The sequence below is a fragment of the Rhopilema esculentum genome, chromosome 13, assembly GCF_057945365.1.
Source record: "Rhopilema esculentum isolate cy_ngs chromosome 13, ASM5794536v1, whole genome shotgun sequence".
Classification (NCBI taxonomy): Eukaryota; Metazoa; Cnidaria; class Scyphozoa; order Rhizostomeae; family Rhizostomatidae; genus Rhopilema; species Rhopilema esculentum.
In genome coordinates, this window is record NC_142827.1 from 90,558 (window position 1) to 104,887 (window position 14,330).

At 38.1% G+C, this 14,330-nt stretch overlaps 4 protein-coding genes across 5 annotated transcripts in view; 2 read left to right on the plus strand and 2 right to left on the minus strand.

Moving 5' to 3' along the window:
• The first annotated feature begins 1,255 nt into the window (after positions 1-1,255).
• On the plus strand, positions 1,256-2,734 carry LOC135692155 (uncharacterized). The gene has a single exon (XM_065210207.1). The coding sequence runs from the start codon at positions 1,256-1,258 to the stop codon at positions 2,732-2,734; it is 1,479 nt and encodes a 492-aa protein (XP_065066279.1).
• A 457-nt stretch (positions 2,735-3,191) lies between these two features.
• Positions 3,192-4,370, minus strand: LOC135692156 (uncharacterized). Its single transcript, XM_065210209.1, has one exon. It carries the CDS (start codon positions 4,368-4,370, stop codon positions 3,192-3,194), a length of 1,179 nt encoding a protein of 392 aa, XP_065066281.1.
• Positions 4,371-5,376: 1,006 nt separating this feature from the next.
• LOC148958578 (uncharacterized) lies at positions 5,377-8,167 on the minus strand. Its single transcript, XM_089112156.1, has one exon. The coding sequence runs from the start codon at positions 6,230-6,232 to the stop codon at positions 5,378-5,380; it is 855 nt and encodes a 284-aa protein (XP_088968282.1). The 5' UTR covers positions 6,233-8,167; the 3' UTR covers position 5,377.
• A 1,976-nt stretch (positions 8,168-10,143) lies between these two features.
• Positions 10,144-14,330, plus strand: part of LOC135692151 (eukaryotic elongation factor 2 kinase) — a 33,635-nt gene continuing 29,448 nt past the window's right edge. The window contains exon 1 of one of the 2 annotated variants that reach the window (XM_065210199.2): positions 10,144-10,296. The gene's annotated coding sequence lies outside the window, so the exon portion shown is untranslated. The remainder of the gene's footprint in view (positions 10,297-14,330) is intronic. The other variant, XM_065210200.2, reaches the window with a different exon arrangement.

Here is a 14,330-nt window from a genome sequence, read left to right on the forward strand (position 1 = left end):
AAAGGCGAATTTATTCGAATCTATTTAATGTGGTTGCAATAATTGACATTGTGAGCTTTAGGGTTTTTGCCTTTGAAATTAAACCTAGTTGCTCTGGTTCCAGGAGGAAGGAGGGGGCTGGGTCCCTATCATGGCTCTACCCTTCACCACGAGGGAGGCCCCCTAGACCGCCTGCTGAATAGTGTTTATGTGCGACCGTCAACTTTTATTCTGTATCCGCCCCTGGCCTTGTTATCAGCTAATATAAAAACATATAATATTTAAAAGAAAGGTATACAGGAACAAAGCAATACGACGACGAGAATCCAATGTCACGAAATAAATTTTCAAAATAAATTAAATTTAAGAGTATACTCATATTTCGCCCCGGCATACAGGGCTTCTCTAATATTTCGCCCCGGCATATTAGGTTCCGTCCTTACTAAACATTGGCACTTGATCTCAGCTGATGCTTATCTTAAACAAATATGGAATGACACCAGACCGGTTCTAGCCCTCACCAGAAGGCCTAACCTCAAGGATCGATTGGTACACTCTAAAGTAGGCCATCAACACAAAGCCGCTTCTCTAAGCATCATGCGCCCTTAACTTTTACAATATGTAAATATTACACTAGAGGTACGGCATCCACTGATTATTAAATTTTCATTCTTATTTGCGTATATATTTATTTTGCAACCGTGATCCTGGACGCAGGATTGCGAGGGGCGCCCACGAGAAACGGACATACCGAATTAAAGCCCCGAAATGTCCCTCGTGGGTTTCTGGCTGATGAGTTGCCTTTTTATCATTTTCTGCCCACTTACAAGCTAATTGCTTAAAACATACAAGGGCACACACAACCACCCCCAATCGGAGTTTGAGGCTGTGACCAGGTGGTAGTGACTACTCCTTAACTCCTTTTTTCTCATTTTTCTATTTTGGATTTTATACTTTTATTCACATATTGGTTTTTTAGTTTTTACCTTCTATGCCTATAAAAACATAATTCACGGCTCGCCAATGTGTTCTTATCTATTTCTTCTTTGGTATGAGGCCAGTATGACAACACTTACTGATTAACTATTTCCTCGTATTGGAAATATAACAATTAAACTTCATGTCCAAATCAAACGGCTTTTTCAGTGAAATACACAATGTAACATAACTGCCATTACAACTCAATCAATAGAGCGGTTTCAATACCCATCTGTTGCCCAGCAACCATTTAGCGTAACCTCGCATCCGCCATTATGACGGTGCTCGTTGATCCAATATGGTGAACTGTTGCAGTGTTTTCGGGTGTTCAAATCGGTCCGACCGCGAAAAAAACCGCTCATTTCATCGTTTGCAAAAAATAATAACGCATTTGGATCAGCAAACGAAGGAGTATTCTACTGAACGAAGAAATAAGTGGCTAAGTAACATACGACGTGCAGATCTCGAGGGGAAAAAGTTTGTTTGGGTTTGTTCTGATCATTTCATAACTGGTAAACCCGCGGCTCTGTTTCAAAAGTCCCACCCAGATTGGGCCCCCACCTTGCGTTTAGGTCATTTAAATGTAAAATCAGAAACTTCTTCTCGCTGGGAAAGACGCAAGGAGCGATCAGGAAAACGTACCGCTTCGCAATTGGAAGGCTTAGACCGGCCTACAGATGTCGTAGATAACACTGAGTCCTTTACGTTCGACGAGCAATCGACTAACAACGATGGAAACAGCTCATCTCCAAAGTCAATTTCAATTGGGGTTCAGACGGACTTTACGATGCTTGATATTGAAAACCTGGAGCAAAACTTGTCTTTATTGGAGAACGATAATAAAGGTCTAAAAGAAAAAGTAATTTCTATGATACCAATCGATATTAATAGATTGCAGCAGGATAACGAAATGGTTTCGTTTTTAACCGGTATGCCCAATTATCTTTTGTTGATGTCAGTGTTTTCATTCCTTGCTGACTCTATTTCACAAACACACCGGAATTGTTTGACAATGTTTCAAGAGTTTTTGCTCACTATGATAAGTCTCAGGTTAAACTTAACATTTCAGGATTTGGCTTATCGTTTTAATATTTCGAAGTCAACGGCTTCAAGAATTTTTGATAAATGGATCGATGTCATGGCTAGAGAGCTTAAATTTCTCATAAAGTGGCCAGACAGAGAAGAGCTCCAAAAGACTATGCCTCATGATTTTGTTCAAGCCTATGGTCGTACAGTAGTTGTTGTGATCGACTGCTTTGAAGTATTTATTGAGCGTCCAGGTGATTTATTGGCCCGTGCATGCACTTGGAGCAATTATAAACATCATAATACAGTAAAGTTTTTGATTGGTATCTGTCCACAAGGTGTCATTTCTTTCATTTCCAAGGCATGGGGAGGTCGCACGAGTGACAAATATTTGACAGAAAACTGTCACATTTTAAACAGACTGCTTCCAGGTGACATTGTGTTGGCAGACAGGGGCTTCATCATCAGCGAAAGTGTGGCACTAAAGGGGGCCAGATTGGAGATACCAGCCTTTACCAAAGGGAAAGGCCAATTATCATCCCTTGAAGTTGAAGAGACACGAAGAATTGCAAATGTGAGAACTCATGTTGAACGAGTTATAGGCCTGGTACGTCAGAAATTCCAAATCCTTAGTGGTATTCTTCCCGTTGAAGCATGTTATAGTCAACATTCCAGTCCCCAGATAGACAAGATAGCAGTGGTGTGCTGTGCTCTTACAAACATTTGTGACTCTGTTGTTCCATTTAATTAGTTTTCTTGTTGTATATATTTTCATTTTCAATTAGTTTCTTTACTTTTGGTTAACTTATATTCACAGCTGTTTTTTATCTACTTTTCATAGGACCTCTCTTCATATGGAAAAATGCCTTTTTCTATTGAGACAAAAAAGTTTTCCATCCACTTTCTGAACCTTATAGTCTAGCAAAATCTAACTGATTAAAACAAACTTAACAATCATTGTTTTTCAAATGGCTTTTTGTAATTGAAATGTTGCCACATGTTTTTGTACCTTATATACTAATATTCTCTTGGTTGTTCTCTTACTATTTTTATATAGAAAACTCTTTTGTTTGCACACCAAATAATGTATGTCTTTCCATATCATCTTTTAGCTTTTATTACCAACTGTCTGATGATTAATTTTTATTATTATAAAAATTCACAGAAATATATAAAACAGAAAAATATTATCTGATTTTGTTATTATCTCATTGTTTTGTATAGTATTTTCCAAGTAGTTCTGGTAGGACACAGAGCTGAAAGAACTTTTTTGCTTTACTAACATTAACATCAAAGAAAGACTGGTTTGGATAGATTGTCTCAGTATGTGTTTCCTTTGGTGTCCATACTACAAAATGCGCATACTTTGCCCCAGACATTGCTAGTTGGCATTGAACTTGAAAATAATATTGATGCCCATGCTTGAGTGCAAATGAGCGGCATAAAGGCACTAGCATGGAATCGGCTTTGCAAGCATATTCATTCAGTGAAATTTCTCTGCAGCTGTAAGGACATTTGACCTCAAGAACACCTTCCCCACAGCATTCGCAACATATCAAACCATCTGGGGAGGCTCCTAAAAATGGCCATTTATTGTTTAAAATCAATCCTGCCTTGAAAAACTGAAAATTTTTGTGTTCTGCTTCCATGGCTTTTACATAAGCAGCTACAGCAATGCTCTCCATTTCCAAACCCCAAGCTACAGCGTCACTTGTAAATATGCACTCTGTTGGGTAACATATGGATTTTATCAGGCTCTTGCTTGGGTTGCAGACATCAGTACTACAAGCTTGTTTGAGTCTTGAAGCAGTGATTCTACAAGACCGGAGCCTAAACCAAAGCTTTGACTTTGACTGCTTTGCTGTCTCTTTTTGGATTCTCTGAAGTTGTTCCTCTGACAATACTGGCAGCACAACTTCAGCACATTTCCTTTGAATAATATCAAAAGAGCACCCTGAATTTGAAGGAGAATACAATTCTGGTAGATACAGGTTGCTGATGGCTCCAAAGGGAACAAAACCTTCATTAAAAGGCTCTGCTATTGACAAAATAGCTGGTCTAGTACCACACAAACTAATCTTGTTAAGGAATTCCTTTTGCTTCGTATCTTGACCAGTAGAGCAAGCATTTTCCATTTTCTTCTTTTTAACTGGCCCATGACTTTCTTCCTTACTTTTACTGCCAAAATTAAAATCTTGCATCTTTCTTACTGCCCCTTTGAAATCTATTTCAGCAACAGGTAGGTAAGGCACTTCTTTAACCGCTTTAGGCAACAGCCATTTGCACTGTTCTTGGGTACATGTTGTTGCTTCTTTTGTACGATGAAATGCATCTACATAGAATAATAGTGACGCAACATTTGAGCAAGCTTCTCCCAGACCAGCCATACATGTGCAATGGGCTGTTTCTATTTCTCCATCTGCTTTCAAAAGAACCCATGGTTTTAATGGCGTTTTATTTGCATGCTGCGAATGACGTTCCTATCAAAACGCACTTGTCCTTGTATAATTTTGTTGCCGCTTCTAAAACCCACCCACTCAAGAAGTTTTTATAAGCTTGTAATGACTTTTTCGCCTTTATCTCCTTCTCCGTCAGGTAATTTGTTGAATAGACAAGGTAATTAACAATGTCAGTGTAGTCTACGTTAGGCAAGTGTTTCATGTTCTCGCCGAGAGCAGGTTTTTTCAACAAGTACGGGTCTTCTTCAATGCACTCGATTTTTGATAAGTACCGAGTCTTCGCTGATGCTCCCATCGATTGAACGTACGACGAAAGAGAAATCTCGCTGCTTTGAGTGGCCATGTTTACGTTTTCGAAAAAGCCGCCTTGCCCGTCAAGATGGCAGCAATATTGGAAACGAGGCAAGGGGGTTCTATTGCAACCGCTCTATAGACCCATCAGGTGTATTCGTAAGTGTGATTTTACTATAGCTCGTTGATATAACTGTAACTATAACAAAAACAATCATTTTTCCACCAATAATCTCGCCACATTCTCTATGGACAACGATATTGTGGCGTCTGATACAAGGAAACATGCACATGTCGAAATACAAAATTTACACTAATTAATTGGGGCCTCAAATGGGGCCCCTGAAACAGATTAGGCATCCCACCCCCCCCCCCCCTTGTTCCAAACTTTCAACAGCCCTGTCCTCCAACCATTTTATACATACAAACCCATTCCCAGATTAGGTACCCTCTTTCTTCCTCTACCCAACCCATTTGACACGCCCTTCCCATAGCCAAACTCAACCCCGCCAACTCTAACTTTATGCTGTTATGCACAGGTGATACTTTTAACCCTTCCCATTTCTCCCAGCCCTTTATTCCCAGAGCCACGCCGTACCATGTTTATCCTCTTCACCCACTCAATTAAAATGCCTCCATACACTCTACAGTCCTACTTTATACGTCAAGTGCTCTACCGCTGAGCTATCGGGTCGTGCTTTCAAGCCAACACCCAAGGCCGAGTCATTCACCCGCACTGCCCCTGCCGCATTAACCCACCTTGATAAAGTATCTTTAGAAACAGGTAAATGTGGCTTTGTGAAGCTTATCAATAACTGCTTCTCTGAGCTTCGCAACAACTGTGTGCGGGATATATATTCATCCAGGTGATGAACAACACAAAGCTTATCATCATTATCGTAACGTAAGAATTGCAGGGGTGCTGTATGCTTGCCTACACGAGACTGCTTAACTTTCTTCATTATATAAAATGTATATTTATTTGAAGACTTCTTCATATGATCAATATTCAAGTATTGAATAGTTTGGCATCTCTGGCCACTCAATAAGAATAACAAGAATGTAACTTTCAGTGTAAGGTCCTTTAGGCTCAACTGTTTAGGCTCAAAATAATCAAAAACTAATTTTAAATCCCAAATATCTTTATGTTTTGGGAAGTTAGGCCTTAACTCATATACTCCTTTCATGAAGCGTTTAACAATGGGTAATTGCCCAAATGGGGTCTCACTACCAAATGATAAGAATGAGGAAAGTGCTGATCTTGCAGTATTGATGGAACTGTATGATGACCCATTGTGGAAAAGATGGGAAAGGAATTCAATTGCTTGGGGTACTGAAGGGACAAAAAAGTCAATCTTGCGGTCAATACAAAAGTCCAACCATTTCAATAAGGATGACTGATACTGAGATTTGGTACCCTGTCTCCAAGATGACATTATTATTTCAATGGCAGCAGGGGATAGACCTTGGGACATTAACTTTTCCCTGACAATAAACATACAAGAATGGTCATTTTCTTGTACAAGGGATGTTTTTGGGCTGGAGCTGCTGGAAGAGACAGATGCTGGGCAGATGGGGGTAATACTACTGGTGGTCTGACAAGCTACTGTGTAATACTACTGTGTTGGCCATTTTGGTACAATCAGGACTCCTGTAGCCTTTTCCCTCTTGATCTTTTGAAGCGTTGTCAGAATGCAGCTAAAGGGCGGAAAACAATAAAAATCAAGGTGTGACCACACAATAGAAAAAGTATCTATGCAAACAGCATCTGGATCAGGTCGAAAAGCACAGTATTTTGAAAACTGGTGGTTAAGTCTAGATGCAAATAAATCAATGTTTGGCTTAAAACAAAGGGTTTTTAATGCTTTGCAGAGAGTAGTGGAATTAAACATCCATTCAGAATCTTGATTTGCAAATGATCTAGACTCTCTGTCTGCAATTATATTAGTAGAGCCTGGGAGATGGGCAGCTGTAAGCCATATATTGTGTACCACACAAAATTGCCATATTGCAACAGTTAATTCATGACAAGTATCACTATGGCAAGTGCCCATGTTATTTATGATTCCTACTGCTGCAGTATTGTCAATCATAATTCTCACATGTTGGTGTGAGAGAAGTTTAGAATAGGCTCGAATGGCCAAGAAGGCGGCAAGAAGTTCAAGATAGTTGATATGGCAACTAGCCTCTTGAGGAGACCACTGTCCTCCAGTCGAAACATCATTTAGTACTGCCCCCCAACCCTTCAGAGAAGCATCAGAATATAAAGTTGCAGTAATTGGGGGATGGACTATAACATTATAGCATGTTTGAATGTTATTTGACCACCATTTGAGATCAGATTTAGCCTTGTGGGAAAGTGACATTGTAGCTTTAAAATTCCCTTTGTTTTCTTTTAAAGATCTTGACTTATCTTTTTCAAGCCACCTATAATAAAGAGGCCCATACTGGACTGCTGGTAAGCTGGAGACAATGTGACCAATGATTTTTGCTACATATTGGATAGTAACATCTTTGCTATCCTGCAGTAAATGATTTATATGATTGAACAGTTTCTGACGTCTTTTGTCTGTGAGATAGACTTTCATTTCAACAGAGTCAATTATGAACCCAAGAAAAACAATTTGTTGTGATGGTACAAACTGGGATTTTTCTGGGTGTATAACAAAACCAAGTTTGTCAAAAAAAATTGTAGTATCAACAACCGTCTCCACACAGCCTTCAAAAGTATCATTTTGTAAATACAAGTCAAGTCATCGATATATGCAGTGACAATATGATTCATGAGACGAAGCTTAGAGAGTGGGGGTTTTACAATCTTTGTGAATTTTCGAGGGCATGAAGATAGTCCATTGGCATAACAGGTGAATTTATACAACTGTCCATTATACTGAAATTTAAGATATTTCTGGTGGTCAAGGTCAACCCTTACACTATAATAGGCATCCTTTAAGTCAAGGGATGCCATCCAGCAGTTGGGTGTAACAAGTGCAAGAATGAATAGTTTCCATTGTGAAATGTGCATACTCCACATACTCATCAAACTTTTTGAGATTTAAAATCAATCTGATGTTATCCTCGTTTTTAGGCACAGTAAATATAGGAGAAATGAATTCCTCAGGCTCATGTTCACATTTTACAATGACACCTTTATCCAAAAGTGACACGATCTCTTCTTCAGCCTTTTGGACATGATATTTGCAAATAAAGTTTGGCGGGTACGAGACCTGCTGTGGTGGGTAGCCAATAAAATCTATCTTATCACCAAAAATAGTGCAAAGAATTTGTGGATCAGATGTAATTTCATTCCAATCTGAAATAAAATTGGCTAGTTGTCCAGCACTGAAGGACTGAACTTCAGATTGCAAATAGGGGATTAGGGAAGTACTGACAAACTTGTGAAAATTATTTACCTGTGTTTTAGCTTTAATTAGTTCTTCATAAACTTTTTTTTTGTGAACTGCTGCTGCCGATTGTTTTGGCGGGGGTTGTATGGCAGCCTCCCCCGATACCCTAAAAAAGAGTTACGTGGAGTAGTTGGTGCTATACCATGATGGTACTGGGATGCGGCTGTTCTTGGGCCATAACTTCGAGGGGCAGAAAAACCTGAAGATAACAATGGGGTAGCGCTCCTAACAATTCTGTTAGTAGCCCTCATTTGCTTTAATGTTTCAGGCAGATCATCCCCAAAAATAAAATTGCCAGGCTTAATATTCCTGGAACAAACTTGCTTAAATTCTGCACTAAGATGGGGCCTGAGGGAGTCCCTGCGTTTAAAAGTGAGTTCCCTGTTTACGTGACCAATTAAAACAATTGAATCAATTAATTCACCAATTAGGGCCTTGTAATCAGGTGTGGTTTTTTGCTCTCTGGCAAAAAGGAGGTCACTTACTGCAACAGAGACTGCTGATGTGGCCTTTAGTAGGCCATCTTGCAAAACAGATAATTTTATGTCATTCCGTTTAGAGTTAGGGTTTAATTTACCCCAGATCTCCGGATTTATCTTCGGTGAAAAAAGTGTTTGGCAATTTTCAGGAGTATCGTGAATTGGTAATTGGCTACTGATAGAGTTGAATGACTTTGAATGAAGAAAGTATATTAATCGCATTTTTCCTCTTTTGTGTTTGGATTTATTTTTATCTATTAGGCAACCTGATTACGTCTAGGGTATTTTAGAATCATCTGGTTGTTTGTATTTGTTGTTATGGTATTTAGTACGTAGATAATAAATATTTAGCTGGAGGCGTGTGTGTAACCTAGCGACATAGGGCCAACAGCGCCATATGATGTAATCCTTAGTGATGTAATGTAGCTAAATTAATCCTTTATATCGCTATATATTCAGTAGGAATTCGTTTCAGACTTCATTCGGTCGAGAGACACCATAGGCTCTATTTTAGATGCTACCTATGCTAGGGTAAAATCTACATGTGAGTAAAATCTATGTCACTCTAGACTATGATATCTATACAGTCTCTATTCGATTTACCTAATACAGTCCTCTTAAGTTAATCAATTGTTTTTTCTAACGAGTTTTAATCTAACGGGTAGTCAGAAGTTAGGCTGGCTAAGCGATTTCTGACAGGAGAGGGATATTTGTCCAAAATTTCTTTCCGTTTTGGACAGGTCAAATTCTGTGCCGAATTTTCCATCGATAATTTTTGCCAGCTGGGCAGAAATAGGTGGGCCTCTCTCTGTGGATGGCAGTAAGGCCTCATCAATTGAGGTCAGTAGGGCCTCATTTTCCATCTCTGATGGATCAGAAGGATCAAATTCCGCCCCTCCAAATAAACTTAAGGCATCCTCCTCTGAGGGACGAGCATTTGATAGGTCAATGTTGGGAGATCCCATCCCATTAGTTGCTGTCTCTGCAGCAGTGGCTGTTGCTATCTCTGTAGCTGCTGAAATTGCATTCAGTGATGAGGCAGGATGTGCTTTCGGGGAAGCTACAAATGAGGGATTAAGACCCAATTTTGCCCTTTTACATGCGGGGTCAAATGCTTCATTTGAAACGGAAAAGTTTGTGTCTTTCTCGACCAAAATTGACAGAATTTTTGAATTCTCACTTAACCTTTGCTCCATCTGAGACATCAAAGTCATGAGAAGATTCGGATCAAAGGTCAAATCAGGCTTGGGAACTGTAGATGGCTCTTCTGAGATCTCAATATCGAGGTCATCAGAAGACATGGTTTCGGTGAAAGAAAGAGAAATTAACTTGAGTACAAAAATGAAAACTTATCTGTTCAAGCTGCAGAAATCCGACAACAAAAAACCACGAGTGGAACGAACACGTTGTCTGGCGGCGGCAAGGCATGCACAACTGGTTGGCGCATGCGCGGCACTCTCTCTCGTACAATTACGTAACGACGTAGGCTGGTAACGAAATAGAATTAACTGCCAGCGCAGAATGCGCCAACCTGCGAATAACTGGCGAAACTACGCCATGGCTGCGCCCACATTATTCGTTTTACGACAGGGTCCCTAGGATGCAAAGAGTTACACACAAATCCAGATGTCAGTAACTGCGGGATCAGAAAGTGTCTATACCTAAGGACAGAGAAAGGTATTCGCTTTGGTTCTATTTTATGACCTACCTAATTACAGATTGATAGTATGACTTGGCACCAGTAATCTAAGGGGATTTAGCTAATAAATGGCCGTCTGGGCCTAACCTTCAGTTTTCACAAAGGCATATTCATTTTGTAAAAACCTGTTGTTTGATGATCAATATGGTCAACAATTGATCAATTGCTATTGTGAGAAATAGGTAAAGTGGTAAATTACTAGACCTCTGTAATGCTGCAAGTAGTGTTCGAGCCCAGTGTCCTTAGGCCCAGGTAACTAAAACAAGAAGGAATGATGGAAGAGATGAATCATTTCCTTCTTATTTTAAAAATTTGATAGGTTATTTCAAATTTTAGATTTTTCAACAATACGAAAGCAAATATTGGAAGAAAAAGCAGCTTCCAAATAGATGCACTACAAGACAAAAGTATTTCAACACCAAAGTCAAAATTGCATCCAAAAAATTGAAACTTTGCAAACTTTATGCTGAAATAATCTACACTACCAGGACAAAAGTATTGCAACAAACTAATCAAAATGGCATCAAAAAAATTTGAAGTTTTGTAAACTTTTAACTTTACACTGAAATATTCCCCTCAAAAATAAGCATAATCATTCTAAACCAGGAAGCAAATTCTTCGAAATTTATTGAGGATTTTGAAAAACTTAGAGTTACAATATTAACGTAAGAAATTTTACAGTTATAAGAAAAATATCTGCAGTGGTAAATTCAAGATATTGACAAGATAAGGAGCGATTAGTTGCGATAAAACTTCGTGTAACTGGTCTCTCGACTCTAAAGATTTTGCAACTTTTTATAGAAAATGATAGCAAAATAGTGAAAGTTTAGGAAACAACAAATGAAGTTATTAGCTCTGACTCTTTTAGCCTTGAAATTCTCCAATAAAACTTGGATAATTTTTTTGGTACATTTAGGCCTATATAAATTAGTAAATCATGAACTAGCGACGTGCGAGTTAATGCAGTGAAACATGTCAAAATAATGCATAACAGTTTCTTTGGTGGAATCAAATTAATGCTAGGAAAATGAGGAAGGCAGTTTTTATCATAAAAAGCAATACATCCCCGTTACAAGGCCATTTTTACTCAAATTTACCTGAAAATCTGCAAACTCTATGTCCTTCCTCGGCCATCACAAAGACCTAACCTTAAAATAAGCTAATATTTCTTGTTGCCAATGAAAATGATCTGATTTGAAATCCACAAGGTTCTCTAAGATCCAAACAAGAACTGACTTAGAGAGTTTATGGAGAACGAAGGAGAATCCCAGTGCCTTTCATCAACAAATTTTGTGCATCAATTCCAAAGCAATTTTCTGCACTTATCAGAGCCAGAAGCACCTCCACAAAATATCTGTTTAATTAAAAGTTACTTGAATTGCTGATTTAAAATTTTGAAAAAAGAAAATGGAATATTCGAATTAACACTTCATTGGATCTGCAATTTTATTTGCGTGCCATTGGCTGAATAAACAATAGCTTAATCAGACAACAACAAAAGTTATTGCGCGATCCGCCATTAATCGCCTTCGCAGGTGTTGCAATACTTTTGTCTTGGTAGTTTAGATTCTTCCAATATTTGCTTTCTTATTGTTGAAAAATCTAAAATTTGAAATAACCTATCAAATTTTTAAAATAAGAAGGAAATGATTCATCTTTTCCATCATTCCTTCTTGTTTTAATTACCTGGGCATAAGGACACTGGGCTCTAGCTCTACTTGTTTGTCTAACAAGATATCTTGTTAGACCAGGAGTCAAATTTTGAAATTAATTGAGGATTTCGAAGTTTTTAGAAATACCATTTTTACATAGGGAGTGTCAAAATAATGCAAAACAGCCTTTTTGATGGAGTCAAACCAATGCCTTTACAAGGCAATTTTTACTCAAAGTTACTTTTAAATCTGTAAGCTCTATGTCCTTTCTCTGCCTTCACAAAAACCTTACTTTGATATAAACTTGACAAAGAAAATCTTACAAAAAGATCTAAAATTTAGAAATGAACCATGGATTAATGGCAGAATACAGAAAATAATGTACATAAAAGATGTAATTGCTAATAAAGCTGAAAAGAATAATGACCTGCCTGTTTCAGATCTTTACAAAAAGTTAAGAAATCAGGTAAATAATGATAATAATAGTAATAAAAATTATGGATTAATTTCTGCTTATCCACACACTGGTTATACATTTGAAAACTCACTTTAAGGATTTGCAAACATTATCAAAAGTACCCTTTGAATTATGGATAAAATTCATTACACATTTTTATTTGTATTTGTATTTGTTACTACCTAGCATCTGAAGGTAGTTTTAGGACACTGTGAAGCTATGCTTATCAAATAGTGTCCTGGTCCTTCCTCTCGATGTGACCACACCTCGCAATTCCTACGCCTAGAATTACAGAGAGCTGGCAACTCTCCCCACTCTGGGTGAAAGTTTGGTCATGCCAGGGACTGGAACCATGGACCCTTGGGTCTGTAGTCAGCGCCTCTAACAACTGAGCCATATGAGTTGCTTAACAGCTTTTTCTTTAAGAGTCTTGAAAAGGGCTTTATGGAAAGAATTAAAATTTATTTCCTTTCTTAAAGAAGGGTCCAAAGAGTTAAATAAACATGACCCTGTGTCGTGGAATGCCCTCTTTCCAAAGCTAACTCAAGTATGGTTTCTTCCGTGGACCTGAAGGACTTACAGAGTCATTGAGAGAAAGTAAAGCTACCTATTTTTCCAATTATTTTAAAAACAGTAGCAACATGAAGCAACTTTGGTCAGGAATTAAATCAGTTATAAGCATAAAAGGAATTAAACTTAAAGATCCTAACAGTAACATTATATCAGATCCTGCTGTTTTTGCTAACATCTTTTATCAGTATTTTGTTACAGTATTTTATCAGTATAAGCTCTGTTATTTGCAAAGCAAAAGCATGTCTTACTGAAAGTCATAGCCAATGCATGCAATGATTGATGCATATGTTTATGAGGGCAAGGTTGAGTCCATACAAGTTAATTTAAGTTGTGAATTATTTTCACGACAGGCAGGGCGTCACTGGGGGGAACAGGGGACTGAAGGCCCTCACTATGGTCAAGATAAGAATATTTTTATCATTTTTTCTACTACTTTCTAACAGTGCATGAAATAAAAAGAGAATAAACTGTTAAGATGCTGATTTTGTTTGATCTAATTACTAATTTTTTCACATATATTTTTTATTATTTTTCTTTTATTTGCAATAATTCAGTAAATCACTTTCTGTATCATTGCAATGTTTTAATTTTGGATGTGTAAACATTGCCTTCTCGATACAAGCAAATGCACATTTCTTTTCAGGAAATAAAATTCTCCAATCAAAACAACATCTTCCTCTGTCATTCACAACTATGTGAGTCTGAAACAAAAGGTTACTGTTTCTTTCCTTCCCCAACGTCTATCACTAGAGTTTTAGCATGAAATGCCCCTCCCTATTTTTCCCAATAAACAATAATCAGTTTTTTTAGCACAATAGCATTCTGCTAAATTATGCTTTTTAGCCCTATTACAAGGTATAATTTCAACAATTTTCTTCACGTCGGACTCAACCATGGTGGGTCCTCCTATCTCACTAAACTTGATTCTTCACCATCTACATCATATACTCCAACCCGCCTAACCATATGCCACGAAATACAGGCTTTATTACAATTGAAAGTCAAATTTGACATTTAATTTACGCTCACGTAGAGAAATAGATATTTCATAGGCAATGAAGTTTCAAGTTTGTTTTTATTGCTTAGAAGTTTGTCCTTGGTAAAGACCAGTGGACACTGGTGAAGCTTTCACTAGTAACCTATAGAGTATAGACAACCTTCGCTATGAGGTCTGCAGGGCACCACTCAGTTTTGCAGGGCAGAAACCCTTTTCACCCCCCCCCCCCAAGCCTATTGGCCAAGTTATGCCCCTGTTGATGTATTGGTTGTTCCAGGAACTTATACTGCACTGAGTGATTCTCAACAGCTGTTAGAGACACTGAAGACAGAA

What these genes read in the sequence shown, in the direction of transcription:
- LOC135692155 (XM_065210207.1), top strand. Translation starts at nt 1,256, where the DNA reads ATGGTGAACTGTTGCAGTGTTTTCGGGTGTTCAAATCGGTCCGACCGC.
- LOC135692156 (XM_065210209.1), bottom strand. Translation starts at nt 4,370, where the DNA reads ATGGCTGGTCTGGGAGAAGCTTGCTCAAATGTTGCGTCACTATTATTC.
- LOC148958578 (XM_089112156.1), bottom strand. Translation starts at nt 6,232, where the DNA reads ATGTTTATTGTCAGGGAAAAGTTAATGTCCCAAGGTCTATCCCCTGCT.